Genomic DNA, 14685 nt, shown 5'->3' with positions numbered 1-14685 from the left:
TATTTTAATACTTAAAATTAATATATATATATATATATAAATTATTAATTAATATTTTAATTTACCTCACATTAAATAACAACATATTAAATATTTACAAAATATTTGGGAATATAATATTAAAAAGAATCTATCAATTCTATCAATGAAAATTTATACCAAAAATGGTTTTTAATTTTAGAAAAACTATAGAAACAAAAATACTAATATGTAATGATTATATTAGCAATTAAGAATTTGCAACTTATATATAATATAATTTTTAATTTTTAATTGCTATATATCTTAGAAATTTTAACAAATTTGATTTATTTTAAATTAAAATTATATATTTTTATAAATTATTAATTTATATTTTACTTACGTTTGGGAATTTAATATTTGGTTGACTTTTTTTTTGTTAATGTAAAAAAGTAAGAAATAGTAAAATAGAAAATAATTGATATAATAATTAAAATAAAATATGTACATATTTTATGTGTCTTGAACTCTTGATTGATGCATTATCTATAAAATTGTATGATATTTATGCATCTTGACATATTAATTGTAATATATTTTTCATACTTACCATTAAAATATACATTTACTAGGTATTTATAGATTATTTGTGGTTATTTGATTTTAAATTTGGTGTTATTGATACATTTATGGAATTTCTATGTGTTTCCCTAGCGTATCCAAATCTTTTGTCCGTATCCATGCATTTCCAAAGCGTATCCGAATCCAAGTTGTCCGATACGATACGCGATACTGATACTTTAATCCTTGCAAGGCGCATGCCTAGGTGCACCAGGCATACCAAGCATGTCCCTTTTGATAGGGCTGCACCTAGTACCTAGGTGGGGTGCATACCTTAAAATACGCCTTGCCTATGTGCCTAGGTGCGCCTCAAGTGTGCCTTTTAAATCACTAGCTACCATTGCATCTTGATTTTCTACAAGCTGGAATAACTAGGGAAAGGACTCAGCTAAAGGCTTGCTATTACACCAAGTGTCCTTCTAGAATCTCAGTCTGTGACCAGATCCCAGTTTAAGGGACAGTTCTCTATTTAGAAGTTGAGCAACCTCCATAATTTTCTTCCATAAAGAACACCCCAAAGAGAAGTTTGAAACGGTTACCCAATCACCTTTTTCTGTACCATACTTTGATGCTAGTAATTTCCTCGACCAACTTTCCCTTTCTTTTCCAAATCTCCAAATCCATTTCCCCAATAGAGCCTTGTTGAAGGTCTTCAGATTTCTGATCCCCAATCCTTTTTCTTTTTGGTGCACACACTTGGTCTCAATTTACTATGTGGATTTTCTTTTCCTCCTCCCAACCTCTCCATAAGAAGCTCCTCAGTAGCTTCTCAATTCTTTGAGCCACTTTTATCGGAATTGGGAAAAGAGAAATAAAGTAAGAGGGTAAATTTGAAAGGGAGCTCTTTATGAGAGTAATTCTACCTCCCAAGGCTAGGTATTTAGATTTCCAAGAGGCACGATTCATCACAGGATCCCATCTATAGAGGAGGTGCACTTGGCTCTCAAAGGAAGCCCTAGATACTTTACAGGCAGAGAACCAACCTAACAAGCCAGCACATTAGTAAGAGCTTCTTAATTCTCTATCCTTCCAACTGGAATTAAACTGCTCTTCGACCAATATACTTTGATTCAACACCACTTCAAACCAACTCAACACCCCTAGCAAAACTTCCAATTGTTCCACATCAGCAACAATGAAGCAAAGGGTGTCATCAGCAAATTGAAGCAATTGAACCTTCTACCCCCCTGAGGTTGTTTCAAAACCATTCTACAGCCCTTCGTCCCCTACTTGGCTGGTAAAGATGGCTAGAATTTCCATCACACAAATGAAAAAGAGGGGGGATAAGGGGTCCCCTTGCCGTAAACCTCTTGAACTCTTGAGAAACCAGCAGACTGACCATTCACCAGGATGGAAAACTTTGGAGAGGCGATACAACCCTTGATCCAATTCCTCCATTTCTGGCCAAAATTCATTCTTTCCAAGACAAAATCTAGGCATTTCTAGTTGACATGATCGTAAGCCTTTTCCAAGTCCAGTTTACGTTACATCCCAGGCCTCCCCTCTCTTTTCCTTGAGTTAATTAGCTCATTTGCCACCAAGACACTGTCTAGCATTTGTCTGCTCAACACAAAAGCAAACTGTTTTTTTTTTTTTCTATCACAAAATTTAATACCTTTTTCAATCTCTCTGCAAGGACCTTAACCATGATTTTATAGAAACTGTTTAACAAACTAATCGGTCTAAAATCCCTAATGTTTGTTGCAATTTCCACCTTTGGGATTAAGGAGATGAAGGTAGAATTCAGGCTTCTTTCCAAGGCTGCATTTTGATGGAAGTCCTGAAATACCTTTAACGGGTCCACTTTTACCACCTCCCAACATTTCTTGTAGAAGAGATTGGTAATACTATCGTTGTGGATGCGTTTGTGGGGAAGACTTACCGTCGCCGGCAGCAGCAGTGATGCAGGGCCCACGTGGGCAGCAGCTTATCTTATCAGCTTATCTTATCCTTAGCCAGCAACAACTTATCTTTAGCAGTTTCTCTTATCTGTTCTTACTTTATTTATTAGAAGAGTAGTAGGAGTTTGTTTATCTTAGGGAAGCCTTATCCTTCCCAAGTTAGGAGTCTTATCTGTAAGCAGGCGAATTCAACAAGGAGTCTTCCTACAAGGAGGACCCTCACCTCTTGTAATCTCCTATTTAAGGAGCTGCGACTAGAGAATAAGGCATCGAAGAATTTCAGTCAAGAGACGAGTTGAGGAGAGTTAGGGTGATCTCTTGGACAAATCACCCCTTAGGTCGCCACGATAGGGTCTGCACGCAAAGGCAGGGGCAAGGGGAAGCTAGAGGTTCTACCCGTGGACTGACCCGTGACGAGATCCTATGCCTGGGCCCATAACATGGTGACTTGTCCACTTCCAAATTTTTTATCATATGCCATATTTCTTCTTTTGAGAAGGAGGCTTCCAATTCCCTTTGATGCAAGTTTGAAGAGACCTTTGGTGCTGCAAATGTTGCTAGTGAAGGGGAGTGTTCTGATGATACTGACAATGCATCAACAAAGGAGTGAGGTGTCAGGCAAGTAACTAGTGGGCTCACGAGATGATTCAATGATGCAAGAGGTGGTCGCTAGCTCGACTGGAGGAACAGTTGGTTGGCTTAAGCTGTTAAACAGAAGCTTGGTTGGTCGCTTTGTTAATTCTGAGCCAGATGTGAAAGAAGTGTGGGTTTGGGCAATGGTTAAGTGGAATCCAAGTAGATCCTTTCAGGTGAGGAGGCTTAGCATGGGGTTCTTTCTTTTCACCTTCAGCAGTGAGAAAGAAGCTCTTGACATCCTCGATTATGATTTATGAACAAGATCTGCTTATGTTTCCAGTTATAAGGTTGGGGAGATGGAAGCCTCTTGTTGAAGCGTCGAGAAACATGGGGTCGTTGAGCTTTGTTTGGATAAATGTCTTTGGCATTCCTCTACATGCCTGGTGTTTCCAAACATTTAGAGATGTTGGGAATGCATATGGAAATTTTAGGTTTGCAGAGTCAAGAACCATTGAGTGGAAAAACTTTGTTTGTGCATGGATTTTAATTGAGGTGAAGGAAATTCATCTTGTCCTTGTTTCTTTGCTGCTCCAATCTGGTGGTAGAAGGAACTTACCTTGGTGGTTGGTTGGATGATTTTTTTTTTTCTTGGGAAGGAGGGGAGAGATTCTCAGTGTTTGGTTGGGTCGAACAGTAAGTTGAACGGGATGGTAGCAAAGGAAAGGCAGAAGGTTAAAGATGAGGGCAGTTTGGGAACAAAAAAATTATGAGGATGGCTGGGTCGACTTGAGACTTTTTGATTCTCAAGACTCTGGGAAGGTAGAGAAGGGAGAGTTGGGGAAGGTTTCAAATAAAGGAAAAAGAAGTGGGACCCATTTGAGGATGTTGATGCAGCTGGGGCCCACCTCCCAAAATCTCCATCAAGAAGTAGAAGAAAAAACTTCAACTCACTCTGGTTTAAGTTAAATAGAAAACATGTAGCAAAGTTTAAACATTCAAAGGCTGTTATTGGGAAGGGTTCAATTAGATTAGTCTGGATAAGCTTCGAAATAGGAGAGGGGTACGAGGGGAACAAGAGGTCTTTAGTGGTGATAAAAGGAAGAAAAAGGATATTGCAATTCTACCGAAGGTTTCTGTCTGTAGTGATGCGGAGCAAAGCCCAAATAATAGTGTGGAAGAGCTTGCTGGCTGTGTTTGGAACAGGGGCGATCATGTGGAGGTTGTGGAAGCTGCAAATCAAAAGGTGCTCGATGGTAAGTTTACTTCGGGTTCTAACCCTTCGGTGAAGGAAGGTCTGAGTGGTGCGAATGAGTGTTTTAGTAAAGTTGAGAATGGATTGAAGGAGAAGGAGGTGGATTTAAGAGGTTCCACTGATGCCGATTGTCAAAACTGTTGGAACAGACCAACAGAAGGCAGTTAATCAGTTTTACAAGAGGAGGCCACATCAGCACAACTAACCATCCACTTGTAACAACTGCCATCCACTTGTAACAACTGCCGTCCAATTGTAACAACTTCCGTCCACTTGTAACAACTGTAACAATCAAGATTGTAACACTATAAGTAGTAGAGTAGAAAAGGAATAGGACATTGACTCTTTCAGCATTAGAACTCTCCCCCCCCCTCTCTCTCTCTCTCTCTCCTTCCAAGAATTCAGGAGGTTGGCCCCTCGAAGAGCCCTGAGTTAGGCAGGTTCCTAACAATTTGGTATCAGAGTCAACATGACCAAGACAAGAAACACGTCAGTAGACACCCGAGTGGATCAGATGGAGGTCGAGATCCATCGAACGTCTTCAGATCTCAAAGAAATGAAGGAAGGCTTCACTGCTCTCCTCCTTCGATTGGAGCAAGGGGCAACGAACATTGACAGAGGAAGCCAAGAAGAGCGCAGCAATGAAAACAGTCGTAGAACAGGGGCGGCAACAAGAATAGCCAAAATCGACTTCCCCATCTTCTCAGGTGGCGACCCAACTCCCTGGATTCTCAAAGCCGAAAGGTATTTCGATTACCATGAAACATCGGGGCAAGATAGGGTAGCTCTGGCTTCTGCGCATCTTGAAGGAGAAGCCATCCTCTGGTTTCAATGGTACCGAAGGGGGCACCCTCGTCAAACCTGGGCAGACTTCACGAACGCCATGACTGTCCGTTTTGGATCATCTGGGTTCGAAGATCTTGATGAAAATTTGGCAAAGCTGCAGAAGGTGGGATCAGTAAAGGAATACCGAATGGAGTTCGAAAGGCTGGCCGTGAGAGTCCAAGGGTGGACGGAGAAGGCGTTGGTGGAAAGCTTTGTTGGCGGCCTAAAAGAAGAACTACGACTGGAAGTGAAAGCGATGCAGCCCACTTCGGTCATCAATGCGGCAACACTAGCAAGATTGTATGAGGACAAGTTCAGTCGAGCAAGAAAGGTGCAACGACCATGGGGTCCAGGAGCAAGAAGGGAGCAAGAAAGAACGACAACACCAGACAAGGAGGAAGGAGTACTGGGCCCAGGCCCACTAGTTCCTTTCAAACGGCTGACCTGGGCAGAGATGCAAGCCTACAAAGACAAAGGTCTCTGTTACAACTGCAAAGAGAAATTTGGGCCGGGCCATCGCTGCAAGAAACAACAAGCATTTCTCCTCCAAACAGATGCCGAAGAGGAAGACGACATCACCGGTTGCGGAGAATCTAACCCAGGTTGGGAAATACAATCCAATGGCACGCCCGAAATATCCTTACAAGCCCTTATGGGACTTGCATCCCCTCAAACAATGAGAGTTGCAGGGCTGATTCTAGGACGCCAAGTGTCAATCCTCATAGACAGTGGCAGCTCCCTTAACTTCATAACTCAAGTCTTGGTGGATAAAATGGGACTTCCGGTTCAACCAACAACGGCCTTTCATGTGGCCAACGGTAACAGCCTATCTTGCAATAGCATTTGCATGGGCCTACCACTAAAGATTCAGGGTCATCAGTTTGCGGTGGACCTATATCTTCTCCATCTCAGTGGAGCAGACGTGGTACTAGGCATTCAATGGTTAAGACAACTAGGGCCCGTGGTCTGTGACTGGGCCCATCTCACCATGGACTTCACATCAGGAAACTCTACAGTCCATCTACAAGGGCAAACATGCAAGGGCCCAAGGCCCATCAGTCTTGCAACACTGACAAAGCAAAGAGGAGATCCAGATCAGCCCATATTCATGCACATGGACTCAAATTGGACCAGGCCATCCTTAGCTAACAACAGCCCAGATGGGCCTAGAGACTTCCAAAGCCGCCTACAACAACTCCTTCAGCACTATGGCAACGTGTTCAAAGAACTCCAAGGACTGCCACAACGTGTTCAAAGAACCCTACCGATACCCTTACTTTCAAAAATCTGAAATCGAGAAGCAAGTTCAAGATATGCTTAAGCAAAGGATAATACAACTCAGTCACAGCCCATTCTCTTCACCGGTACTATTAGTCAAGTAAAAAGATGGGACGTGGCGGTTCTGTATTGATTACAGATCCCTTAACAACATCACCATTAAAGACCGATTTCCGATACCAGTCATTGATGAGCTGCTTGATGAACTCAGTCAAGCCACCATATTCTCAAAACTGGATTTACGAGCTGGGTATCATCAAATAAGGGTACATAAGGAGGATGTTCACAAAACAACTTTCAGGACACATGATGGGGTCATGCCATTTGGGATGACCAATGCTCCAGCGACATTTCAAGCATTGATGAATGACATATTCCAGTCATATTTACGTAAGTTCATCCTTGTTTTCTTTGATGACATATTGGTCTATAGCCCCAATTGGGAGGAACATCTGAACCATCTACAGGTCACCCTTGCAACACTTGAGGCCCACCAGCTGTTCGCTAAAGAGTCCAAGTGCTCCTTTGGACAAAACCAAGTTCACTACTTAGGACATGTTGTAGAAAAGGGGACTGTAGCGGCTGACCCAGATAAAATCTCCAGTATACTGGGCTGGCCGCAACCCAAATGTGTGAAAGAATCGAGGGCCTTCTTGGGCCTGTCCGGGTACTATCGCCGCTTCATCAGAAACTACGGCTTAATAGCTACCCCATTGACCCAATTGCTGAAACAAGACGCTTTTAACTGGTCAACCCAGGCCCAACAAGCTTTTGAGCAATTGAAACAGGCAGTTGCGAGCCCTCCAACATTAGCACTGCCCGATTTCACAAAAGATTTCATCATTGAGTGTGATGCCTCCGGTCAAGGTGTTGGGGCTGTTCTCATGCAAGAAGGGCGACCACTAGCCTTTTTCAGCAAGACCTTAACATCACAAAAGTGGGCCAAATCAGTTTATGAGCGAGAATTAATAGCAATAGTCTTAGCAGTCCAACATTGGCGATCCTACTTGATCGGTAGACGGTTCACAATTCGGACCGACCATCAAAGTCTGAAGTTCTTATTGGATCAATCAGTTCTATCCTCGGAACAACAACGCTGGATATCCAAGCTACTGGGGTATGACTACAGAATTGAATACAAAGCAGGGGCTGCTAACCGAGTGGCGGACGCCCTCTCATGGCACCCACAGTCATTTCAGTTACTAGTATCTTCCCCAACTTCTCCACTCCTGGATCTACTGCGAAAAGAAGCCCAATCCCATAAGGAGTTACAGCGGTTGAAGGCCCAAGTATTGGCAAATCCCTCATTGCACCCCGGGTACACAATTAAGAATGATCTACTCTTCTTCAAGGGACGCCTGGAAATACCGACAGCCTCTGCTCATCTCAGGAAGCTCCTGGAATTATTCCATGTCTCACCCATAGGTGGCCACTCCAGCATCCTACGAACACAAAAGCGCGTCGCCACACAATTTCATTGGAAAGGCATGCGTACATCTATCCAGAACTTCATAGCCGGGTGTGCAGTATGCCAACAAAACAAGTCAGCCACTACAGCACCAGCAGGCCTCTTGCAACCACTCCCAATACCAACCCAAGTCTGGGATGATATATCAATGGATTTCATCACGGGATTGCCCGTTTCTACCGTCCAAACAGTTATCCTTGTGGTAGTAGATAGACTGACGAAATACAGTCATTTCCTACCTCTATCACACCCATTTACAGCAGCCATAGTTGCTAAATTATTCCTCCGGGAAATTGTGCGCCTACATGGGCTCCCCAGCTCAATTGTATCAGACAGGGACCCTATCTTTATGTGCCGTTTCTGGGCTGAGCTCTTCCGCCTACACGGGGTTAAACTGTTCAAGTCAACTAGCTACCATCCCCAATCTGATGGACAGACAGAGGCGGTTAACAAGAGTCTCGAAACATATCTGAGATGCTTCGCAGGAGATCGACCAAGACAATGGGTGAAGTGGATCCACTGGGCCGAATGGTGGTACAACACCACTTTCCATAGCGCCGCGGGGATGACACCCTTCAGAGCTTTATATGGTCGGGACCCACCCCTCTACTTCCTTATGAAAAAGGAACCACCACAGTAGCGGCCGTTGAAGAACAGCTAACACAACGAGATGAGGTGCTAAGGGAACTGAGACATCATCTCTTACAGGCACAGCAATGGATGAAGCACACCTATGATAAACACCACAAGAATGTCCAATATGAAGTAGGTGATTGGGTATTTCTCAAATTACAACCTTTCAGGCAGATTTCAGTTGCAAGCCGACAGTGGAACAAACTCAGCCCGCGCTATTTTGGCCCATTTAAAATCCTGGAGAGAATAGGATCAGTGGCCTACAAACTGGACCTTCCGGCAACATCCAAACTGCACCCTGTATTCCATATCTCCTTACTAAAGGAAGGGCCGAAGTCAGGAGTCATTACAAGTACAACCCTTCCCATATTTTTTCAGAAGAAGGACAAGTGCAGACTGAGCCAGCTCGCATCATTGATTTCAGATGGGTGCGCCGGGGTGGCAGAGTCATACCAGAAGCATTAGTTGTTTGGTCTAACCTTCCGGAAGAGGATGCAACCTGGGAATCCTACTTAGATCTGCAATCAAATTTTCCTACATTAGACCTTGAGGGCAAGGTCGCTCTAAAGGAAGGGAGGATTGTCAAAACTGTTGAAACAGACCAACAGAAGGCAGTTAATCAGTTTTACAAGAGGAGGCCACATCAGCACAACTAACCATCCACTTGTAACAACTTCCATCCAATTGTAACAACTGCCATCCACTTGTAACAACTGTAACAATCAAGATTGTAACACAAGTAGTAGAGCAGAAAAGGAATAGGACATTGACTCTTTCAGCATTAAAACTCTCTCTCCCCTCTCTCTCTCTCTCTCTCTCTCTCTCCTTCCAAGAATTCAGGAGGTTGGCCCCTCGAAGAGTCCTGAGTTAGGCAGGTTCCTAACACCGATATAGGAGATGGTCATGCTATTGATGTTGAAAGAAGTGGAACTGTGGGCTAGAGTCATTGTGCCCTGCCCCAATCTGAGAGCACAGTGGAAGATCATTGTCTTTGAGGAGGTGGTGATTAGAAAGATAGGTGTGGACTTGGGTAGGAGGGGGGAGGCTAAGAATATTTGAGATGCTGCTGAATCAATGAAGTCCAAAAGACCCTGCAGAACGTCAGGAGTAAGATACTCTCATACTGTTCATGTTACCAAATTTCTCTCAACTAAAAGGTGGTTTGATTGGGACTGGGCCTACTAAGAAACACAAGAAGGTTTACAAGAGAAGGGGCAGCAGTCTTACAAATTCGACAAATGAAGGTGCTGCTGGTAACGACTCCCGGGCTGGTTCTAACCTGGACAAGCAGTTGGGGACTCAACAGTGGGGGGAAGCATTAGGGAACAATTCTATTCCTCTGTAAGAGAATGCGATAAAATCATGGAAAGGAAGGTGGTGAGTTCAGGAAGTATCTCCATTGAGGGTGGCTGAAAAAGATGTAGAGATTGGAAAAAGCTTGGGTCTGTTTTTCTAGGGTGGCGAGGAATTTGCTAGGAAAACCTTCGAAGAGTTTGAGAGGAAGAAGAGAGAAGAACCCCGAAGAAAGGCAAATAGAGGTGGGAGGTGGAATGAAGGTGACGACGATCAGGAGGAGGTGTTTGAAGGGGAAGAGTAGGGCCTTGATCCCACTAGGATTGTTGATGCTCATGTACTAGTCTGTCTCTTTATTTTAAGTCTTGTAGTTGGTGGAGGTTCTATGTCAGCAGTCAGTCTTTTTTTTCTCTCGGGTGGTATCTTATCACCTTATGTGCTCGTCTTTTTATTTCAAGATCAACTGGGAGAGGTCTTGTCAGCAATGCTTTTCATTTCTGGCCAACTCTCTCCTATCTGATCTCCTAGTTCCAGCCTCTCCAAATGGTTTAGCCTTTTCCTTGCATTAGCCATATTGTGGAAAAAACTAGAATTTTTATCCCCTGCTTTAAGCCACTTAACTCTGGCTCTTTGCCTCCATTTCACTTCATCTTTATAGGCTAGCTTGTCAAGGGACATTTTTGCTGATACTCTTCTTCTTCTCTCCTCTTCTGATGAAGGGCCATTTTCTTCAGCCAAATCCACTTTCTTAAATGCCTCTAAACAATTCTTTTTTTTTTTTTCTCTGATTCTGAATACCTTGATATTCCAGCCTCCAGGATTTCAGAAATTCCTTAATTTGATTGATCTTTTTTGGCAAGATAAAAGAGCTGGTTCCCTCATATTGTAAATCTGACCATTTTGCTGATAGTAAAGGGACCAGCCCTTCCTCTTCAAACCAGGTGTTTTCCGTCTTGAATGGTCATTTTCTAGTCCCTCGAGTTCCACAAACCAGCTGAATGGGGGAGTGATCCAAGACAGGTCGCAGGAGAGCCACCTGTTTTATGTGCTGAAAATTGTCTTCCCAACCTGGAGAAATCAAGAACCTCTCTTTAACTTCATCAAGACTGGGGATTCTTTATTATTTGTCCAGGTGAACTGAGCCTCGAGAAGGGGGGAGGTCCATCAGCTCAAACTGATTCACATATTCTGCAGGCCTTCTCATATCCCTGGTTGTCCTAATTCCTCCCTTTCATTCATCCATAAACCTCACCACGTTGAAGTCCCCTCCTATCACCTATGGGATGGAATTTGCTCCTCTGGCTTCTGCAAGGTTTCAGCTAATCCATTTTCTGATCTCCTTACTCACGTCCCTTGTTATACTAACAATTTCCCTTTATCAGCTGTCTATGTTGCCAAATTCCTAGATGCCCTGATTGCATCCTTGCAATTACCGATTTGGAGTCCCCTCTATCTCAGTCTGTTGTAGCCCCAACATTTTGGCAAATCTTACTCCTTGGTGTAGTGCCAAGATTTCTGCTCTTAAGGAATCTCCAACTCCTACTGGACCTGAGTACAGAGCCATTATCTTACCTTCATCATCTCTGAAAACACCCCCTATTCCAGATGGGCGTGGATTACCTATAGAGCTTCCATCATCCCTTGTGGCTCTCCACATAACCCTTCCACATATTTGGCCTCTTATTTTGCAATAAATCCAAGGTATTAATTTTTTGGAGTACCACTTCCCAGCAAAAGGCCTGCATTTTTGGAGGTACAGGGCTACCCCACACCTCCTTTGAAGGAAAGTTCCCTGCAAGGTTAGAAGTCTGAAGCAAAATATTGTAGAAAGAATAGCAATTGAAAAAAAACAAGAAGGGGAAGGTTTCCAAATTCTTCTATCCCTACAAGATTGATCTAGAAAGACTGCCCCTAACTGAGTAATCAAATCATCAACAAACACTGTTGAGGCTACTTTTCTTTTGTTTTCTGACAAGGAATAACAGAAGGGAATCTATCTCTAAGGGAGTTTTCACCAATCCAAACATCTTCTGAAAACAAGACTTTGTTTCCCGTGCAGACTTCATATTTGAAATAAGAAAGCATAAGAGGCAAAATACCATGAATAGCTTGGGTGGTCCCACTGTTTAAACAACTCGTTGCCTGCTTGGGGTCTGATAGAGAGGTTGGATGGGTTTCAATTGACTATGTTGGGGCAGCACAGGTTGATGCCCTGCATCACTAAACTGTGGAAATATAGGGCTTGACTAAATTGCTTTTAGAAGAAATATCGGTGGACAGTTAAGAGCCCTGAAGGAAGAAGATGAGCAATATCTACAGTGATCCATATAGCCTTGAAGAAAGAAGATGAAAAGCAATATCCAAAATGATCTGTAACTCACTCTCCAGTCTATCCCAGTAGGGTCCAAAAGAAACTCTCTAGAGATCAAGAAGTTCGGATGCTTCCATGGCTTCATGATCTTGAAGGTCTTCCTAAACTAAAATCCCAACAAATTGAATTGCCCAAGAAGGAAATAAAATAGGAGGAAATTTTTGTATGATGACATGGAATATAAACCTTGTGAAACTCAGTTATAGAATCGACTCTCCCCACTGAAGGTTTTCCAAAAATCTAATTTCGTTCACCTTTACCAGGGTTGTACCTCATAAATTTTGGATACTGTTTTTAGTCATATTTAGAAACTGATGAGGTGTGCTACTGTGCTTTTATCTATATTTGTTTTTCTATTATTTTTTGGTCTAGTTAAAACAAGTTAGATATTGAAGGCGGTCTGCGATGATAACAGTACTAAACTACCAAAAAATAAGTTAGTTATTGAACGTCATATTTTTTTACCTTTTAAGTAATGTGCTAATGCTAACAGAAGGTTTTACATTTTGCTACCCATTTTTATTTGATTGGCTAGTAGAGGGTAATATAGAATTGCAGCATGTGATAAACTGTTGTTGCGCAATGTGTTTTTTATCAGTGACCGATTGTTACAAACTTAATGCTTTTGGAACTACTATTCAAGTAAGTATTTTGCATTTCAGGTGGCTGTAAACACTACATTTGAAGATGAGAAGGATTTTTTGAATCACATCATCAAATCGACAAATATGAAATGCCTCACTGCATCGTATGTTCTTACTCTGTTAGGGAAGTCTTTTGTAAGCTTGCTTTTTATTAGACGGTTGAAAAGTGGTAGATTACACCAAATATCTACTGGAGGAAAAACTTTACTTTGTCTGGACCTCTATCCAGACCTAAAATATTTGGACTAGGGTCTGACCTATTAAAAATATTCCCTTTATCTGGATAAGGAGTTAAGAACCTAGTGTTTCAGTTGTCTTATATAGAATATGCTCCTAGTCTGAAGTTGGTGAAATTGAAGAGTCTGTAATGGTTCTGAAAATCTATGGTACCTAAGATATTTATAACCAATCAATCAGTGTTTTTCATTTAAATTCATGTGAGAATTTGATTGGTTAAAGTTTTCTAGGTACAGTACCTTTTTGGTACCATGGGAATTGCCTAAATTTAATGTTCCTAATTAAGAAGTTAGAGAACCTTTTATCTATGAGCATTTGGATAGTTGTTTTAGCTTTCAAGTTTTTCATCTTTTTAGCTTTTTTTTTGTGGATATTTTTATACTTATTTGTCCTCTTTTTCTGGGGATTTTCTTGGGGGCATTCACCTGGTATCTGACCAAAATTCTTTTACTTTCTCTTTTCTTGTCTTTCTTGGCTTGTTGGTTTTAGGTCTGCACTGGATGGAGCTTGTGGATTCCTTGCTGCTAATTTGTATGCGAAGAGCGTTTTTGGGGAGGATGCCCTAGTAAATGTCAGTGTTGAGAAACAAGCAGATGGAAAGCTGAGTGGATACATTCGGATAAGGAGCAAGACCCAAGGGATTGCCCTCAGTCTAGGGGACAAGATCACTCTCAAGCAGAAGGGGGGTAGTTGATGGATATGTACCTACCAACATCTTCCCTTTTCTATGTTGCTTTCATTTGATATTCAACTTTTCTTGTTTCCCTCCACCATTTTGCTGTAATGTCTGCAGGTATTTACAGTCGGAGTTGTAGGATTATTTTCGGCCTTTGTTTTCATTACATCTAGGGAGAGTAGGAAAGTAGTACCTAGGTAGCTAGATTGTTTTTCTTTGGATCTCTCTTCCAATAGTAAAGTTTTAAACGATAGTTTCTATTATGTCTGTATTTCCCGTTAAGATTGGGTTGACTTCATTACAGATATCCAAATTGTAACTAGTCATTATTATTAATCTTACTGTTTTCAGTTATGGTTTCAAACTTTGATTCCAACTTCTATTTCATATTTTGCTGTGGTGCCTAGTGAATTGACTGCCCATTTGTTCTTTATTTATTTATTTATTTTTTTAATTTCATGCAATCCATTAAACCAATAAGGAAACAACAAACAACATTGGCTAAATTATCTCTAACAACATATAAATAAAGGAGGGATTTGCTTTCCTAATGTCTAGCCAAGTGGCACCATAACCCCCTATTTTCTCTTAAATTTTCTAATTCTTATTTATTTCTTTAATTATTTTTAATTTATTAGAGATACTCTCCTAAATTATCTCTAATTCTTTTTTATCCTCTCCCCACTTTTTATCCATATCTATCTAAAGAAAATTTGAATTAAAAAACTTTATAATTATTTTAATATTACAACAAAATTATATACTAACTTTAAAATACTTATTAAAAACACAAAAAAATAATTTTAAAAGATTTAAAAAGATTTATATTATTAATTGCTCTATATTTTTACAAAATTCATCATGAAATTATGTACTAACAATATAAATTATAATTTTATGGATTATTCAATTTAAGTGTTATTCAAAAAAAAAAATTATTAAAAAGTAA

At 41.3% G+C, this 14685-nt stretch overlaps 1 protein-coding gene across 1 annotated transcript in view; it reads left to right on the top strand.

Annotated features, from left to right (window-relative positions):
• LOC104589685 (coatomer subunit beta-1-like) overlaps positions 1–14100 on the top strand; it is a 30647-nt gene extending 16547 nt beyond the window's left edge. The window contains exons 4-5 of the mRNA XM_010248087.3: positions 12842–12927; positions 13550–14100. Coding sequence (XP_010246389.1) covers positions 12842–12927; positions 13550–13754 — 291 coding nt within the window. The 3' untranslated portion in view covers positions 13755–14100. The remainder of the gene's footprint in view (positions 1–12841; positions 12928–13549) is intronic.
• The last annotated feature ends 585 nt before the right edge of the window (positions 14101–14685 follow it).

Source organism: Nelumbo nucifera, chromosome 8 (genome assembly GCF_055504915.1).
Source record: "Nelumbo nucifera cultivar China Antique chromosome 8, China Antique-T2T, whole genome shotgun sequence".
NCBI classification, from domain to species: Eukaryota; Viridiplantae; Streptophyta; class Magnoliopsida; order Proteales; family Nelumbonaceae; genus Nelumbo; species Nelumbo nucifera.
Note: the sequence above shows the minus strand (reverse complement) of the source record. Positions and strands in the feature narration are given on the sequence as shown.